General features: G+C 37.9%; 1 protein-coding gene across 1 annotated transcript in view; it reads right to left on the reverse strand.

Annotated features, from left to right (window-relative positions):
• Positions 1-17,277, reverse strand: part of bin3 (bridging integrator 3) — a 30,666-nt gene extending 13,389 nt beyond the window's left edge. Inside the window, exons 1-5 of the mRNA XM_003452673.5 lie at positions 17,148-17,277; positions 8,650-8,698; positions 5,860-5,900; positions 1,729-1,790; positions 9-145 (exon numbers count right to left, since the gene is read on the reverse strand). Of these exons, the coding sequence (XP_003452721.1) occupies positions 9-145; positions 1,729-1,790; positions 5,860-5,900; positions 8,650-8,698; positions 17,148-17,155 (297 nt within the window). The 5' untranslated portion in view covers positions 17,156-17,277. The remainder of the gene's footprint in view (positions 1-8; positions 146-1,728; positions 1,791-5,859; positions 5,901-8,649; positions 8,699-17,147) is intronic.
• Positions 17,278-17,311: the final 34 nt, after the last annotated feature.

The raw sequence follows: 17,311 nt of genomic DNA on the forward strand, positions 1-17,311 counted from the left end.
AGTCTTACCTTTTCTTGGTTGAAGGCATCCATCCTTCTCATGGCTGTATCTAAAGCAGTCATAGACTCCAGGAAGGCCTGATCCTGCTCACACAGCGGGTTACTCAAGAGGTCTGCAGAAATCTTCACTGCTGCCTTAGACATGGCTGTCAGCCATGCAAATGCGCATGCAACACACAAAGCAGAAAATACTATTAAAACACAGTTAAATTTATGGAAACAGAAAGTCACGAAACACAGATTTTGTAAATGGTTACTGAAAATGTCTGCATCTACGCATTTTAATCTAATTCCACGTAAGACTCTTACATTGTTCTGAAATTGTGGATGCAATTTTTGTGGATTAAACCGAGGCTTTAAGCGTTTCATCACTTTATATGAAGTAGGGTATTCAACAGTGAGGCTGTCGGGAAGTGCACAACTCGAATGGCACAGTGCTGCCCCCATTGTAAAAATCTGAGGGGGTGGTGGGGCTGCCTGCCGCGTTGAATATTCACCAGTGCAACAAGAATTTTTTGCCATATTTCTACACTGACAGCATCAATTACCGTTAATCTGCACTCGTGCCACTTTGTTTAGACACAGAGCATGTATCAGATTATGGCTTCACTGTCAAAACAAATGAGCTGCACTGAGGAGACACAAGCTGACGACAGCAGCTGCATATTGGCTTTACAGAGATTTGGAACAGTCATTGGTCATTTCACACTCCCCTGGGACCAATTTTCAACCAATCAATTATCACGGTGTAGCGTTTCTGCATCTCTCTCAGTTTGCACAAGTAATACATTGCTTGATCTGACAAACATTTTAATTACAGGGTCGTGAAAATCAAAAGGTGACCTGAGGGCTCGCCATTAGCAGTGAGGGAAAAGGTGAAATTCATGTCCTTTACAATTTCCTGAGGCAAGACAAGTTAACATATTTTATTTGCCTTCTGCTATTTAGCCTAATTTGACGTGTGAACAGGAGCAACCCTTAAAAAGATATTACTGGCCCTCACCAGATGACTGTCAGCACGTTCGCTAGAGTGCTGCATATAAACACATTTGGCTTGATACAGAGAGAAGCGTATTAAATGCAGTGCTGACATGCAGAGTAGGTCCAGTTCTTTGTTTGGTAGCAGTTAGTGGAGATGGGACCTGTGCAACAGATGGAATCCATTAACGATAATGAGGCCCTGACAGCTATGACACTTTGATGATGCAGACATTCATATTGCAGAGCACAAAGGAGAGGAAATGAAGAAGTCGCTCACTGCTCCATCCGTCCCCGCTCTTCCACCCCCACAAGTGACTACTTACCACAGGCCATGTCTACTACCACTTCCCAAATACACAAACACAAAACCAGCAAATAGGCAAATAAATCTTAAGTAAACAAGAGTTTTGTGGCAAACAAATACATGGATAAATGATGGCAGAGATGGTAAACCAGGATCCCCAACTGAATATTGCTCACATAGTCAAAAAAACACCCAAAACACACCTGCTATGACAGCTACAAAAGCCTAAAAAAGGAAATGATTAAGGTAGAGACTCACATACAATTGTTTCATGTCATATCATTTGGAGATCGAACACACCACAGGAAAAAAAACAGAAAAACACAGGCACCCAAACATCTTTCTGGCCCTGAAAAACATGCCAAGTAACATCAAGTGTGTTGGTGAACAAGTGCTGATCAATGGCTCACCAGGTGGCAACACCAAGTAAGTGACAGAACATACCTAAATCAGCCTCTGTGCTTTTCTTCATGTCTTTGTGAAGCTTTTTTGTCTGATCCTCCAGCCTGTGGGACAAGCAGAAGACTGACTATCAGAGCGCTTCTTGTCTCGGAGTACAGTAAAGAATCAGTTATCCTAACTCATATTAATTAATAACCTATACTGCAGTCAAGATTTACTTTATTAGCTGTAGGCATGCATTGACACATCAGTCAAACGTTGTTATCTGCTAACGTGAGCCTGATTTTAATGATATCTTCAGGTTTATCAATTGATATATGCTGTTTAAATGCTAAAAAAAAAATGAAATCAAGGCCTGAACTGTTAAAAATTTTCCACTGTTACAAAAGTAGGAATGCATACTTTCAAATCGATTCATCCCTGAAACCCTCTGAACCCGTTCATTTGGACAAAAACATTGACAAGGATAAAGAAAACACAAACCTCGAAAAAAGACATAAAACAATATGGATTAAGAAGGAATTACACATTCGACTGATTCCACATAAAATCTGTTAGCTAATTAACAATAGTGTGAATCCTTCAGTCAACTACATTTCCGCTCAAAAGCATTAACGTCTTCAATCATTCCACTGCACATATTCCATTGATGTGTGTTAAAAATGGCAATTACCAGACTATGGAGGCTGAAAACACATGCCATTCATTATATCAATTAAGGCAAACAAGGGGTTTAGAATCTCCCCTGAGACTACCATCATAACACTACTCCTATTTGATGAAAAATGTGGTGCAGTCAGGTTTTGCTTCCACCCTTGTTTTTTAAGAACAATATTAAATAGGAAGTCAGTAACTGTAATCCCATTTTTGTGCGTGTCCAGAAAATATAAAGACACTGGCAAAACGAGTAGAGCTCTTTCAGAGCTGCAAACCAGAACTGGAAGTCAAGCGGCTCCAATTAAATGTTGTAGAATTTTTTTCGGTTTAGCAGCTGGGAAACAAAGAACGATTGGTTAATCGAGGATACTCACAGGTACACTAACCAAATCTAAACTGTTAAACTGAAGGGTTTGCTTAAAAAGCAGCATTTACAGCACCATAAAGAAAAGTTCAAGTCTCCCAAAAAGCAACATACAGAAGGATACGTGGCATAAGCCAATGCACGTGCCCTTTGACAACTTTGGTTTTAGATTTTCATCTGCAAATGCATTTTCTTTTATTCTTTTGTTTGTTTATCCAAGAAAGGACAAATAGTAAAATACTTTTTTATTTTTTTTTAAAACGTAACATGTTCTCTTTAAGCTTTTGTTTCTTTTGACGTTTAAGGATTTTATACTAAATCACCACAGACCAGATGGAGGTTGTTCCAAAAATGTCATTTGCAGTAAATGATGTAACTTCATCCCATACTGTTCACACCACGGGAAAGAAAAAAACACTCTGTCAGAACAATCTCCACAGTAACTTCTTGTGTCCCTCTCACCAATTAGATAGAACTAGGTCTCACAAGCTATATTAGGCTTTCTCTAAATTAATGAAAATACACGCTTATGTTTCAAATATCCAGAAACAGGCATTTCAAATTGTAGTAAATTTATCATCAATGCTTCAGGCAAGATTTGGAGAGTATCTAATAATCAAGAGAGATTCTTCCTGTTTTCCTCTCACTACATTAAGTCAATTTTTAGCACATATTTGGACGAGGAGAGTCAGTGTGACAAGTTCAGGTCATCACAGTTTTCCTCTGTTGTTTAGAACATTTTTGCAACAATTAAACTCTGACGTGACATAAAATCTTCATATGGTATCATTTTGTTGTTAGAGCTGCAACTTTATAACTGCTTCTGACACTGTCATAAACATTTTGAAATTGTAATATGTTGTCAATCTTAGCATTTCTGTCTGAGATTACATAAAGTAGAGATATCTGACAACTCCATCTAAATGTTTAGACTGTAATACTAGACTAAGTAATACTAAGCAAAAATATAATATCAGGAAAATTAAAAAAAAAAAACATCATTACAGCACAATCCTGCCAGTCATGCATATTAGTTTGTAAGATAGTGGGTGAAAGTATCTTACTATGTAAACAAACCAGTGCGCTCTGAGCCCAGTACACTCAGAATATATTCTTGTGATGGTTATTTGTGCATGTGAAAGTCATGTTCCAGACACTACCACCTACTTAAAAATACTGCTGCATTTTCCCTTCTCTGTCAGCACTGATGGTGAGAGCGAGCCATCCTGGATGAGTGCCATGTAAGCGTGGAGTCTCTTCCCAAAAGGTGCTAATAGAGTAACCTACTGGAACAGCTGCTGCTCCTTGTACCTATGCCCCTAACCTTCTACCCATGCAGCCACAGCCATCATGCCACACAGGGTGGTGAAAACTAAAGGCATTCAAGACTTTTAAAGAAAGAATATATCACTTACACATTGCAACATGACTATTTACTCTGATTTGCTTTTCGGCTCATTGCTTTTCACACATGACTGAGGTTAGGAACTGCAATTCCATGTAAATCACTCTTAAACCAAGAATTGTACCAGACTAAATCAGCCGTTTATTAGGACATTTGGATTTCCAATCCTGCTATTACAAAATATTGATCTTAAAAAGTGATCAAATAACATCCACAAAGAAAAAGTAAAACACTGTGATCCAAATTGGTTAAGTTGTGGAATTTCACTTAGTGTTTCACAATAATGTTTAAATTTTGTCTGAACACACAAGTCAATACTTCCTTATACTTAACACATATGAAGTGCAAATATGCTTCATATGTAGCGGGAGGAATAAGATGATCTTGTGTTAAATGTTTTATCAGCTAGCACTTTAAAGCCACTTTTACACTACACGCAGATAACAAAGCAATGATATTTCAGGCTCAGAGGAAATTATCAGGTATGTTTCCAGCAGGATGTACACAGGATATGAGGGCAAGATATGACCATCATCAATTTGGAGGATGCGACAGGTTATAGAGGAAAAGTGTGCACATACAGAGAGACTATGTGCATCTGCATGTAACCTTTCAGATCTCATTTAGGGGAGTTTTGCCTGTTCTTCTCGTCAAGGCTAGTTCTATGAGATTCAAATCTGTTTTACACTGCTGGTACTACAGATAATAGAACATAGAGCTGTATTTTGTTGTAGATCATAGAGATTATTCAAACAGTAAAACTAAAATGATGTTGAAATTGGTCAATATGGTTCAATATGGGAGAGTGTTAAAGTACAGATTATTTTTGTACTAGAAGAATTTAAATGTCTTCAGTCAGATGGACGAACTGCAAACACAGGTATCAGTTACTACTAAGTGTACTGCAGTTAGACCACAGGAGCACCATGATGTGTTGATATGGATCTCTAGGGTGGAGAACCTAAATGTCTCTACATGCCTGCTGCTCTGACTCATCTATAAGGTCTATTGGCACCACACCTTCCTGATAAAGGGCCCTCCTACTCAACAAAACCTGAGAGGAAAATGATGCTCCCACTCATTTTGCTGGGCCCTCAGGGAGTTTTTGTAACCTCAGCCTCCCAGTAAGACTGGGCCTGATGTACTGAGCTTACAAGTTTTGCATTTTAAATGATGTGATCCCTACTTGCCTTTGTTTTACAGAGAAACTGAAATAAAGGTCATTAACAGAATTTCTACATCCATGATGACATTAAATTGTAAAAAGGTTGATATTTCAGCTGTGGCCAAGTCTGAAATTTCTTAATATTTCACATCAAGAAAAAACAGAGTCCAAAACTACCAAAAGCTGGAAAAGAAAAAAGAAAAACTTCTTGTGCAACAAGGAATACTTAAAATGTAAATATGCAGTCAAAATAACTGTTAGTTATTTCAGATTTCTTACTTACTTTATAATCCTGACTAGTAATTGTACATTAAGTAATTTCATGAGAATAAAATTAATAATAAAAAAACATTACAGATTTTTTTGTTGGCAGGACTGTAATGACAGACATCAAGATATTTAATATATACAAAGCACCAAGCTAAAACAAACAAAACATGATCATGAAAACACTTGGTAACACATGCATATTTTTGTAAAATATAAAATGTTTATTTTAATACCGATGCAACTCTGAATAACACAGAGAAACTTTAGTCACTGTCTACCTCATTAGTCTTATAAAGCATAATGGAAACTTACTTTTGGAGTTTGTCATATTCTCGCTCAAAGTCTCTTTCAACCTAAAAAAAAGAATGCATTCCAAGCATATTAGCATTTTGACATAGTACAAATAATGACTCCAAAAATTAACGGACAATAAATATATGTGCAAAATATAATTATTTCCAGCAACAATGATTACTTGAGAAGGCTTTTGTTTTCCCACTTAGATATGTTCACTGTCTTTACCTGTAGGATTATGCAACAAGATTTACGGACAGTGCTTTGAGCAGCTGAAATGCAGGTAAAATGACTAGGTTATGTTTAAAAAATTATTTTACATTTAATTACACCTCTTGCGTGGACTCCTTCCTTCCTTGTCCAGGATCTTTAGACCTACTGGTAAGATTAAAGTTCGGGCCCTTGTTAATCAACTTAGCTTGCGGTTTGCTAAATGCTCATCTAAATTGAATTGCTTTGTGAGTACAGCCTAAAGTTGTTATGGTATTTTGAATTGTGACTAATATCTTAGGAAGTTCTACAGATCGTTAGTATTGTAGTTCTAAATAACAATAGTTTTGATTGGTTACATTAATTTAGAGTTTTTGCGGTTGGAAGAGAGCAGAACTAGTATTTTGCTTGGCTGTTAAGTCCATGAATTTCAGGTTTCAGATATCCTTTTTGGCGAATATAGCCACATGAGTCTCTCAGTTGAGTAGGTTTAAGTGGTTTATTTGTTGACTTAAACTTGAATAGTGTTGTAAAATATGTAACTTGGTAACATTTTGATGTGCTGCTCTGGTTGATGCTTATACTTTAATTACAGCTTTGGTTATTTCTTGCTAGAAGTTTTTCAGAGGAGTGTTATTTGGGAATGCTATTAATATAATTCCCAAACAATTTCCAGTGATAAAAAACAGTTTGGCCATGCATTACTGTAAGTGCTAACTATGAACACTTATGTATCACCACTCCTTAATTTGTACCTGCCATAGGAAAAACTGGATCTAGTAAACTGATAGGTGTCTGCTTGTTTTGCGAGCCAGGTTGAGTGGTAGCCATTTTAATAATAAATAAGTAAGGAACCTCCCACACTCATGAAAGCCATGGCTGCTGTTGGTTGGTCGCCTGATACATGTTATCTGTGTATTGCAGAATATAAAAGCTGGCCCCGATGACCTGCATAGTCTCTCTCTTCCACTTCACATGACATTAACTTATTGGTGATCTTTGTGTCTTGGTTAGGTTATGTTTAAAAAATAATTTTATATTTAAGTAAACTTATTGTGTGGACTCCTTCCTTGTCACCTACTTTGAGCCAGTTTGTGACAAATGGGGGATCGTCCAGGATCTGTAGACCCATTGGTGAGATTAAAGTTTGAGTCGGTGTTAATCACCAAATTAGCTTGTGGTCTTGCTAAATGATTATCATACTTTAATTACAGCTTTCGTTGTTTGTTGCTAGAAGTTTTCAGAGGAATGCTGTTTGGGAGTGTTCAATTATATTAATAGCAATTTCCGGTGATAAAAACCAGTTTTTCCAAGCATTACTATAGGTGCTAACCAAGAACACTTATGTGTCACCACTTCTTAATTTGTACCTGGCGTAAAATATTTAACTTGTTAGTTTTGTCTGGCAGCTTCGACTCCATTAACTATTTTGAATTGCTGTGAGCTTTGCAGTAGCTTGGTTATCTCTTTGTTGGCATCTTGCATCTTGGACATTTTGGTTAGTGTGGACATTTCTGTTTGGAGTAACATTTTGGTGTGCTACTGTGGTTGATGCTCATACTTTAATTCCAGCTTTGGTTGTTTGTTGCTGGAATTTTTCAGAGCACTGTTGTGTGGGGGTGTGCATGTGTAACTGCAGGCTATGTGATGTTGGGCACTTGTGATGAGATCTGGTGTTCATTTAGTTTTTTTACTCGTTCTTCTGAGATTAACTGATTTTCCCGTTGAATTGATCTACAAGAGTAGATTTGCAGATACTAATTGCACTCTTCTGTATACCAGTTATATTACTAGCAATTTCTGGTGATAAAAACCAGTTTGGCCATGCATTACTGTACGTGCTAACCATGCACTCGTACTTGCCACCACTCCTTAATTTGTTCCTTGGGTAGGAAAACTGGATCTGATAAAGTGATGGGTGTCAGCTTGTTCTGGTTGTGTGGTAGCCATTGTAATAAATAAGTTGGGACCCTTCCACACTCACTTCAGGGTAACATAAACTATAGAAAAATCCTAATAATCCATAAAACAGTAACACAACTTGTATTGAATGTATACAATGTTTTTCACTTTTTAAGGTCTTTTCTTAACATAGATATTGCGGTGTACTATAGCACATCATGTACTGCAGAATTATATCATGATACAATTGCTTTTGTAGGTATTGTGATAAAACTGAACTGTTTGTTAATCTGTGACTCCCACAGAAAAACTTTGCTTAAACTGAGAGTTAATCTGAGTTTGGACCTACTCATAAGACAGCTGTCACCATCTCTCCCACTCCATGGTTTTTGCCTAGGATGGCACAGGAAGCTGGAATCCCTGTCTCACAGTTTAAATGCCAGGCCACAAACCTATTATGGTGGAAGTGGTTTTCTCCAGCAAGAAGAACACCCTCTCACTGTCACTTCAAGGTAACCACCTCAGCCCCCTTGAAAGACTTAGACAAATTGACATCTAATAAATCTTTGAGGACGACAGTATTTAGACTACTATTCGTGTGGTCTGTGCCATTCGTGAAGCTCAACAACTACAGCTTTTAAACTGCTGTTTTACCTGAATGTCTGGAAAGAGTAAAAGTTTGTTCTTGTGACTTACAGTTTTAGAGACAATCTGTTTTTTTGGTTGTCCAATCTTGAACGGGATCCTGAAATGAACACGAAAAAACAAGCAATGAGTGATGACAGATACAAGCAACAGGAAATGATTACCAAAAAGGTGAGATTAATGAATGCTTAAATTGTCAACAGTTGCATGATGTCCAACTAAAAGACAGCTCAGGTCTATGGGTGAATTAGTGCCTCTTTTAGATCACTGGCACAGACAATCTGAAGCTGTCAATCCCTGTTCCTCTCAAACATGCTGCCAGTGACATGTACATTAACTTTGTGTCATCACTGATCACATCTGGCTGCCACTGCAAGCAGATATCACTTAACAGAAGTGGTTGTCCCCTCATCTGTGTGATTTTACATGACCCCAACTGGCAATCAAATGCAGATGTTATAACATCAGAAAAATAGCAACCCTTTTCCCCCCCAGACACCTTCATATACCAGGACTCAAAAAGACAGAGCCATGACAACAATCAACACCAAAACATGTCATGAGGCTCACTGTGTCTGCAATAGTTTCACACAATTTTCAGGATGAAGTACAACTTTTCTTCACTCGGGAAGGAAAAGACACAGAGATTCCTACTCTACTTTCAGTAAAAAGAAAAAGAAACTTGTTTCGTCTTAGTTAAAACACAATCTTTTATCCCCATTTCAAAACCCTTGCCTATGCCTTAATAAGTTGCTGCAGCGCATCAGAGTGCCTTGGATATCCATGAGACAGAAAACACTGCCTTATCATTGTGATTTGCTCTATGTTGTACGTTGTCATTGATGTTGCACTAATGGTCTGAAATCTAAGCTATATGATGGACAGTTGCTACTGACAGGCAGGGTGAGGCAGCAGCTGTGTCAAAAGAAAGGTGTGTAGACTAATGAGATGGAAAAGTGAGGGTGTGATGTAGGACCTTATTGTGCAACCAGGGAAAGCTACAGATGTGTCGGGAAGATCCTTTTGACTACAGCTAAATCACAAAACTCAACATCGTCAAAAAAAAAACTGTATGATTAAGCCTGGGGAAAAAAATACATTAAAAAAAACAAGTTTCACTGGTGGCTTAGGAATTACATTGATTTTGACTTTCTGGTACTTGATATTATAACAAGGACTTTGACCTGGTGACAACCTTTTTTTTTTTTGTAAAAAAAACGAATAAAACCCAGTTACAAATCCCTGAAAACATTTTGCTGCTTTCGCTCAGGGGATTAGTTTCACCCACTATGTCACTACTTGGTTGAGCCAACATGGAAAAAAACCCTCAGAAATTACTCAGCTTCATCTTATGTGACTCACCTTTCTCCGATGAGGTGAGAGGTACACTGTAATGTCAAACTACGTGCATTACATACCCACGTACCTGTCTTTGAAACTGTTTGGGATTGTATACCCAAAGCACAACAGCTGGAGATTTAAACACGGAGAGTTTTAGATCGGTGTTCTCCCAAAGTTAAAACAAGAAGAAACAGCCTCCACACTGCCAAACTACCTCTTGTAAGATCAGTTAAGATGTAAGACAAAACAAGCATAAAAGAAGCAGCTCAGCCCAGTCAGACTGTATAAGAAGAAATCAGCAGAAAGTTTATGACTTAAACCACACATTAACTAGTTTTTAGCACATACTACATATCCCATCTATTAATATAGTTGAACATACATTTTGTGATGATGGTTCTATTTGTTAATGCAATCTTTTGTTCTGCACATGCATTTACAACCAGTGATCTGCAACACTTTTACTTTGAAGTCTATGTGTAGAATTAAGCTACAGTTTAGGCAGAACTCAAAACTTAAAAAAAGTAAGTCCCTACAGAAATGAAAGATACTAATCAGTTTTAATCAGTAATAGAAATAATAAGAAATTAATTAATCAGAGAGATTTTAGTTTTTCTTTGTTGCCATTTTTAAATATGTTTATACATTTTTTAGGGTGCATGAAATGACTGACTGATCTTACGAGCTGCATGCCTTTAATGTAGTTAGTCCTTAAACCAAAAGTTTAGGGAACTGATTGGAAACTTTTCTGCCAACATTGCCCAACATTCGGAAGCAGGTTTTGAGTTTGTTCTTATTTAATGGGTGTGTCAAGATATAAATCATGACATCCACAGCAAAAAGACAACAGAAGGGTATTATGCAAGAGTGCTGTACAAAGGAGAAGAGGTACGTATATTTAAATGTTTGCTCTAAATGCCCTTGGGGTTTTTTCAGTTTCTCTGCAGCTTGGATCCAAATGTGCTTATATCAAGCGGATCTGTTAAATTGTCACTATATTAGTGTGAATTTTCCCTTTAATGTATCAAATGACACACTTGCTTTGGGGGGAAAAAACTGAAGGAAGCTTGTAACATTATAGATTCAGAATATGTGCACTTCACCAAACAGCCAAAAAAAGTGGTCACTCTCTTCAGCTGCTCATGAGAACTGGCAAACACACCGGGTGAAGTGTGCTTTGGGGAGGGCAAGCAGAGGGAGAATGAGAAAGAGGGAGGATGGTAGTCACTGTGAGAATCATTTCTACTGTTTCTTCACACAGCAATATTTCTGTAGGGGCTGTCACATTTAGAAACATTGGTAAGCCCAGTCCTGTGAACTCAGAACTAGCATCTGACATGGCAGAGGACTGGCCAGACGACTGCTAAAAACAAAGAAAAAATGTGCATTACACAAACTCAAATCCACAATTTTCTGAAACCAAATTTAAGCCCAGTGATGACAGGCATGAGTAGAGATATAAATAAGGATTTTTCAAACAACTATCAAAACACTGATCAAATACTGGTTGTTAGTATAGCACATATAGCAGCAGTATTAAAAACATGCAAATTAGCCAGTTATATGGGACAGTCTCGTGATTGAGCTACTGTCGCTGTCTTTCCTATTCAATCCAAGTTTTTAATCGACCTAAGTGACAATAGACCTAAGTGTAGATTATCACTGAAAGACTATGTGTGACTGGCTTTTCAGAAGCCAACCTGTTGGCTAGGTTGAATCCCTACAATAACTCTCTCACTTAGCCAGAGACCCAGGGAAATGGACACCAAAAATTACTTCTATTGATACAATATTTGGTGAGAAAAAGACAGCGTAGCAAGAAATCATTCTTAAAGAAGTACCAAAGCAATAATAAATACAAAATCCCACTTCTGGTAAGAGCGTAAAATTAGGCAGGATGCAGAAATTTGTCAGCTCGGTCTTTAGCCTCAATCTAAAGTGACAGGTTTTATAACTATGCAAAACATATACACATATAACTATGTAATAACATGGATTTAACCAAATAACTGAGGAGAACTGCAGTGGATCATGATTCTGCCCATTCCTTGACCAAGACGCATTTAAACTGGCTCTTTTACACATGCAGCCATTATCAAAAAGTTGGTCATCTCACATTTAATGAGCTATCTAATCTTTGCTGTAATAGAATACACGTCACCGCCATCAACAAAGCACGTAGGCAAGAACAAAGACATAACAGTCTTCTTGATTCTAGACACATAATGCACCAACTGGAGTAACCATTGGCTTTTCAATAAAACTGCAAATGTGTACATCATTAGAAAGATAGTGCATCATTTGACCTCAGATATTCCATGGAGCACAGAGAGCCAGTTGAAGATGCTGGGAAGTGGGATTGTTCTGATGATGACCCTGAAGTCAAACCTCTCACGTCATAGAACCAAGTGTGCAGGCCCTGCTGGAATGCATCAGTCAGCACAGCCCATGAAGGACTCTTTTCACTGGGTGAGCACCCCACTCTTGACCTTGCGGTTGGCGGTGCGTACTGGTAGATGTGTCGTTTGCCAGCTATTGACCAAATGACTGAACTGAATGACGCTATCATGGTTACTACTTACAGTCTTGCCTGAATGACACTAAGAACCTGAAATGTATCACAAGTGAGTTAATATACATACGCGTCATAAGTGCACCGAAAAAAAAGTTATCTTCTTTGCATTTTCTTTAGAATTACAGTCATGAATTGTGAGAGACAAAACATGAATTATGCAAATTTCCTTTTATATGTGTAAAATGCCGCATACAATAAGGGGCTGCTATGACCAACTCCTGTTATTTGTTAAAAAAACAAAAAACAAAACTGTATAGTCACAAATTAGTCATAAGTTCAACTAAATGGAAAATATGCTAAACAAGAGAGAATGCAACAGTTGTGAACATAAATATGTTGCAAATGTGACAATCAAAAAACCAATCAGAAATTCAGAGTGTTTTAGTGGAGTGCTGGTAAATGTATGACATTTAGACAAGGATATCGCAGTAAATGTTAAAACTATGGTGAAGGTAATAAAAAAAATTGTAGGGGCCACAGTTTTGACATAAGTCCTGCCCTTTCTTTATGTCACATCTGGTGTCAGTGTTTATCACTCTGGTTAGAGGATGAAGGGAAACTATCCTTCTAGCCACAAAGTATTGCTCACAATATTTCAAAGACTGGATTATCAAGCCTTTATATTAACGTTCTTAATTACTAATGTCTGTTTGGATTATAATGTATCTTATAAAAATGACAGTCTCTGGAATGACTTTGACACAAAGAACTCGGGGCAAATACTGTACAAAAATTCAGTGTATGGGATGTTTATGTTTGCTCGTGAGTGCCTTGCTTCAGTAGTAATCTTCCACTTCCAGTGTCAAAAGAGAGCAACACTAGCTAAGCATACTGGCTAGCTACTAGCTACAGCTTGGACAATAGCTGGTGAGTGTTTACAGACAAGCAGGTGTCATCGATGCAAACTACAATGCTACACTGACCACCCACTTTTGGCCAAAGCAATTGCAAGGAGGTTCAGTTTGCAATCGATTTCCCCTGCCAGCAACTATTCACCAACCAACTGGGAAAAACACATTTGTCCCTAGCAACTCGTGGTTGGCAGGGCATCACTGACCAGCCTCTAGGCCTGCTGATTTTACAGTGACTCCCAGCAACTTCCAAACCAATCATCGACTGGCTGGGGAATACGCATTTTTCTCGTGTGACCAGTGGTTTCCGACTAGTGTCTAGCCTTGTGTAGCTAGGGCCTTGGCACTTTCTAAGTGGATGGAGAAATGGTTTTAAAAGGAAGCACCGGAGTGTTAAGTGTGACTGTGTGGTAGCGTCAAAAAAGGTTTATATGCTTCGCAGATTAGAATTTTGCAAATCAAGCTCAAATGTCTCAGTCCAAACTCCAGTTTTAACCATCTATAAGTGCTGTCATCTTTCTTTAAAAAAATCATGTAAAGATAATGGTTGAGTGTGAGGGGAAAACCCACAACATTAAAATAATGCAAAATTTCTCTCTTTTTTTCTTGCCTACAAACTGTTTACTGTTTTGCCTTCACAATGATCAACTGCTTGCATCTGAGGCTTTAAGGGAGTTTAATTTAGCCACTCCACCCAATACAAGTAAATACTCAACCTGTGGAAAATAAAACAGTTTCTGACTATGTGTGTCTACAGTTCCTGGTAAAACCCTTAATCAACAAAATAGTTTACGTAAGCAGAATGCTAGTGTTTTATTTCCATCCCTGTAAGAAAATAACTAAAAGATACGAGTATTTCTGGAATATACATAATCGACACTACATTCGCAACAAGTAAAATAAACTTTGGTGGGGGGTTTTCTGTAAACGAATTCAAACAATGGTTTTAGCCAATTAACTACACTCACTGTTTAGGAGCACCCACTTGGTAGACAGCCAACAATAAGTGAACGGGCTCTCCATAGATGGGCTCTGATTACAGTCATTGTACAGGGTACTGCAACAGCCTTTCAACTGTTCTTCTCAAAATTCATCCAGTCGACTTTCACACACCGCATGCTGATGGAGACCCAAGAAAGTAGAGTAACTGGAGTCTTGAGATCACTCCAAAGGAGAATCACTTTGGAGCTCTTTTCATGTGAGATTTCATGATGATATAATCAGTAGGGATATTATCAAAACCAGTACTCTTGGTACCATTCAATATCAAAACGTTTTTTGTTTTCCTTTGGTAGCATATGTATCACATTAGTAATTCTTTCTGAAGTAAAGGGGGAGCATGCAGTTCCAACTGTTCTAGTCTGTCTTTATATGCTGAAGAAGAAGGAAGAAGCCCTAAAGTACAGGAAAAACTACAAATGGGGTGGGGATTGTGGTGGGGCCGGGGTGATAATCGATTTGGAAACCACAATATAAAAAAAGCACTAATAGGCGGCAATGCTAACCCCTTAGTCTCCTACTGGATGTACGTGTGGCATGATTATGAAAATCCTAGGTGATTTCAGAAAAGTTGACCTCTGACCTTGACCTAACACTGGGATTCAAACTTCTCTGAGATTTTTAGAGATGCACCAATGGTATGAATTTGAAAATCCCATGTCACCTTGACCTTGTAATCATGTTCACAAGATTTTGAGAAAACTTGACCTCTGACCTTGAGGTCAAGGTCACTGAGATTTGAATTCATCCAAGATTTATAGGAGTTGAACCTATGCTATTAATTTCAAAATCCTACATCAACCTGTTCTCAAGGTATTGCTTTCACATAATTTTTAGAAAACCTGACCTCTGACCTTGAAGTTGAGGTCGCTGAGATTCAAACTCATTCGATTTTTAGTTACTGCACCTGCAGGGTGACGCCAATACCCCATTAGCCTTTTAGAGCTGAAGGATAAAGGTGTATGGTGTAATAGATATCCCCATGTTGGTGCTTGTTCCTGCATCACCAAACTGATGCCTGTCCATGATCAACAAAACAACTGACTAATCGCACTGTTGTAATGTCACAGCTTTCCAATGTGGGGGAAAAGAAAAACATGCTTTTGTTTATATAAAAACTCTCTTCTGGAGCAAATGTTAGCATTGTAAGTGTTCTCTTTATTACTTTATACAAGATAATAAACATATTATTAAGTAAGGTTACTCATATTAATTTACTGATGATTGCAGCATTAGCTTACTTCTTGGCTAATGTTAATTGAATGCTAAAAGGTCTAAAATCACCTAAAAGGTCCGGCATCCACATCTGCTTAAAGAATTCAAACTAAGTCACTTTAAATTCACAGTAACAACACCCAAAGTATTATCCATCTTACATTATCCTGCAGTGCACATTGTCTTTTTGTTTGAGACAGACGGCACTGCTGTTATGAAATCAACTATGTTACACAGGCTAAAATATTTCCAGTGGCTAACTTGATCATTTTGTTTTGGAATTTCGGCTACCTTGGGGCACTCAGAATCACAAACTTGTGTTTTTCTGTGAATAAAGCATCTGGGTGTCAAAGATGCCTCAAAACATTTGATGATTTCCACAACTTGTTAGTATTAATATATTAGGGATGTCTGCACACTCGCTCATACAGTGGCAAAACGTGATTGTCTGCCAAAAAGTGACTTCCGGTGTTCACTCAAAAAAAATCCTGCCAGTATTTGAACTGTTGTAAGTGAATTGTTGGCCAAAAATCCCTCAAACAGTATCCCTCATGAATGATATTAAGTCATTTTTTCCATATTCTTTATTTATCCATGTTGTAAGTCTCATTGACATTAAAAATGTCTTTTTCAAGAGAGAGCTGGCCTGGAGGCCAAAAGAAATGGGAACAAATATAACATAACACGTCTATGAAGATGTTTTAAATGGCCAAAAAAGAACTGGATTGTTGTACTGGATGTAGTAACTAAGTAGGTACAATAATGCAGTCATAAAGACAGATTTTAAAAAACAGATTATTTCTTTATTTTATGTACAACTCCCTTTTAAATCATCTTGACTGCAGTCTATTTACCATTATAAGCACAGGCATTACCCATAAAACAAAACAAAACACGGAAACATTGGAAATCACTTTTTGGCGATACTTCTGCGAGACACACAAATGAAGACGACACGCATCTATCATTACTTAGAAAATCAAAGTTCACAAAGATCCCAAAAATATGTGTCAACATACCAGCTAGTCACAGCTGATTACTGTCGACCGACGTTTAAATCCCTTTAAATTGCTTCGTCCGACCTGACAACTGACGACACGAAGTTTCCACGGTTAGCAAAAGCCACAACCTAGATTTTATTCAACAGTAGAAACAAGAAGCCTAAACTTAAAAGAGCAGTTAGGTCATTTTTACTCCCTAATTTTAGAGCAACCAGGCGAACTAACTGCTAGCTAACAGATACTGTACAAGTAGCTCGTAAACGACTTTGTCGATCCTTTTTCCTCGAAGTTAACTTTCAACTGTCTGTAACAAATACAGCTTTACGACCACATGTTTTACAGAAAGCGATTTGGGGCAAAGTAGTCTTACGGAAAGGTTACTAGAAGATGTTTTTATTCGTGAAACACTTGGTTTGACACGCTAAAGCTAACTCCAGTTACACTATAGGTGTCTGTGAGCGCTTCCAGATTATAGCCCGAGCCCAGTCGACAAGTCAGTCCTATATTATCGTGAATTGATCGTTTACAGTTATATTTTATTCATAATAATGTAGTCAGGGTACATACCAGCTCATTTTGAGTGAACTTTTACTCCGGTTTCATTGGGTAGTTTTACTATCTTCCGAGTATCACTCCTTTCTACCAGTCAGCAGTCGAGCTCAAAACAGGAAGTCCGGAGCTTAGCCGCGTCTGCTTCCTCTAAGGAAGTTTTGTGGGACACGAACACAGCA

This window comes from Oreochromis niloticus, linkage group LG12 (genome assembly GCF_001858045.2).
Source record: "Oreochromis niloticus isolate F11D_XX linkage group LG12, O_niloticus_UMD_NMBU, whole genome shotgun sequence".
Lineage (NCBI taxonomy): Eukaryota > Metazoa > Chordata > Actinopteri > Cichliformes > Cichlidae > Oreochromis > Oreochromis niloticus.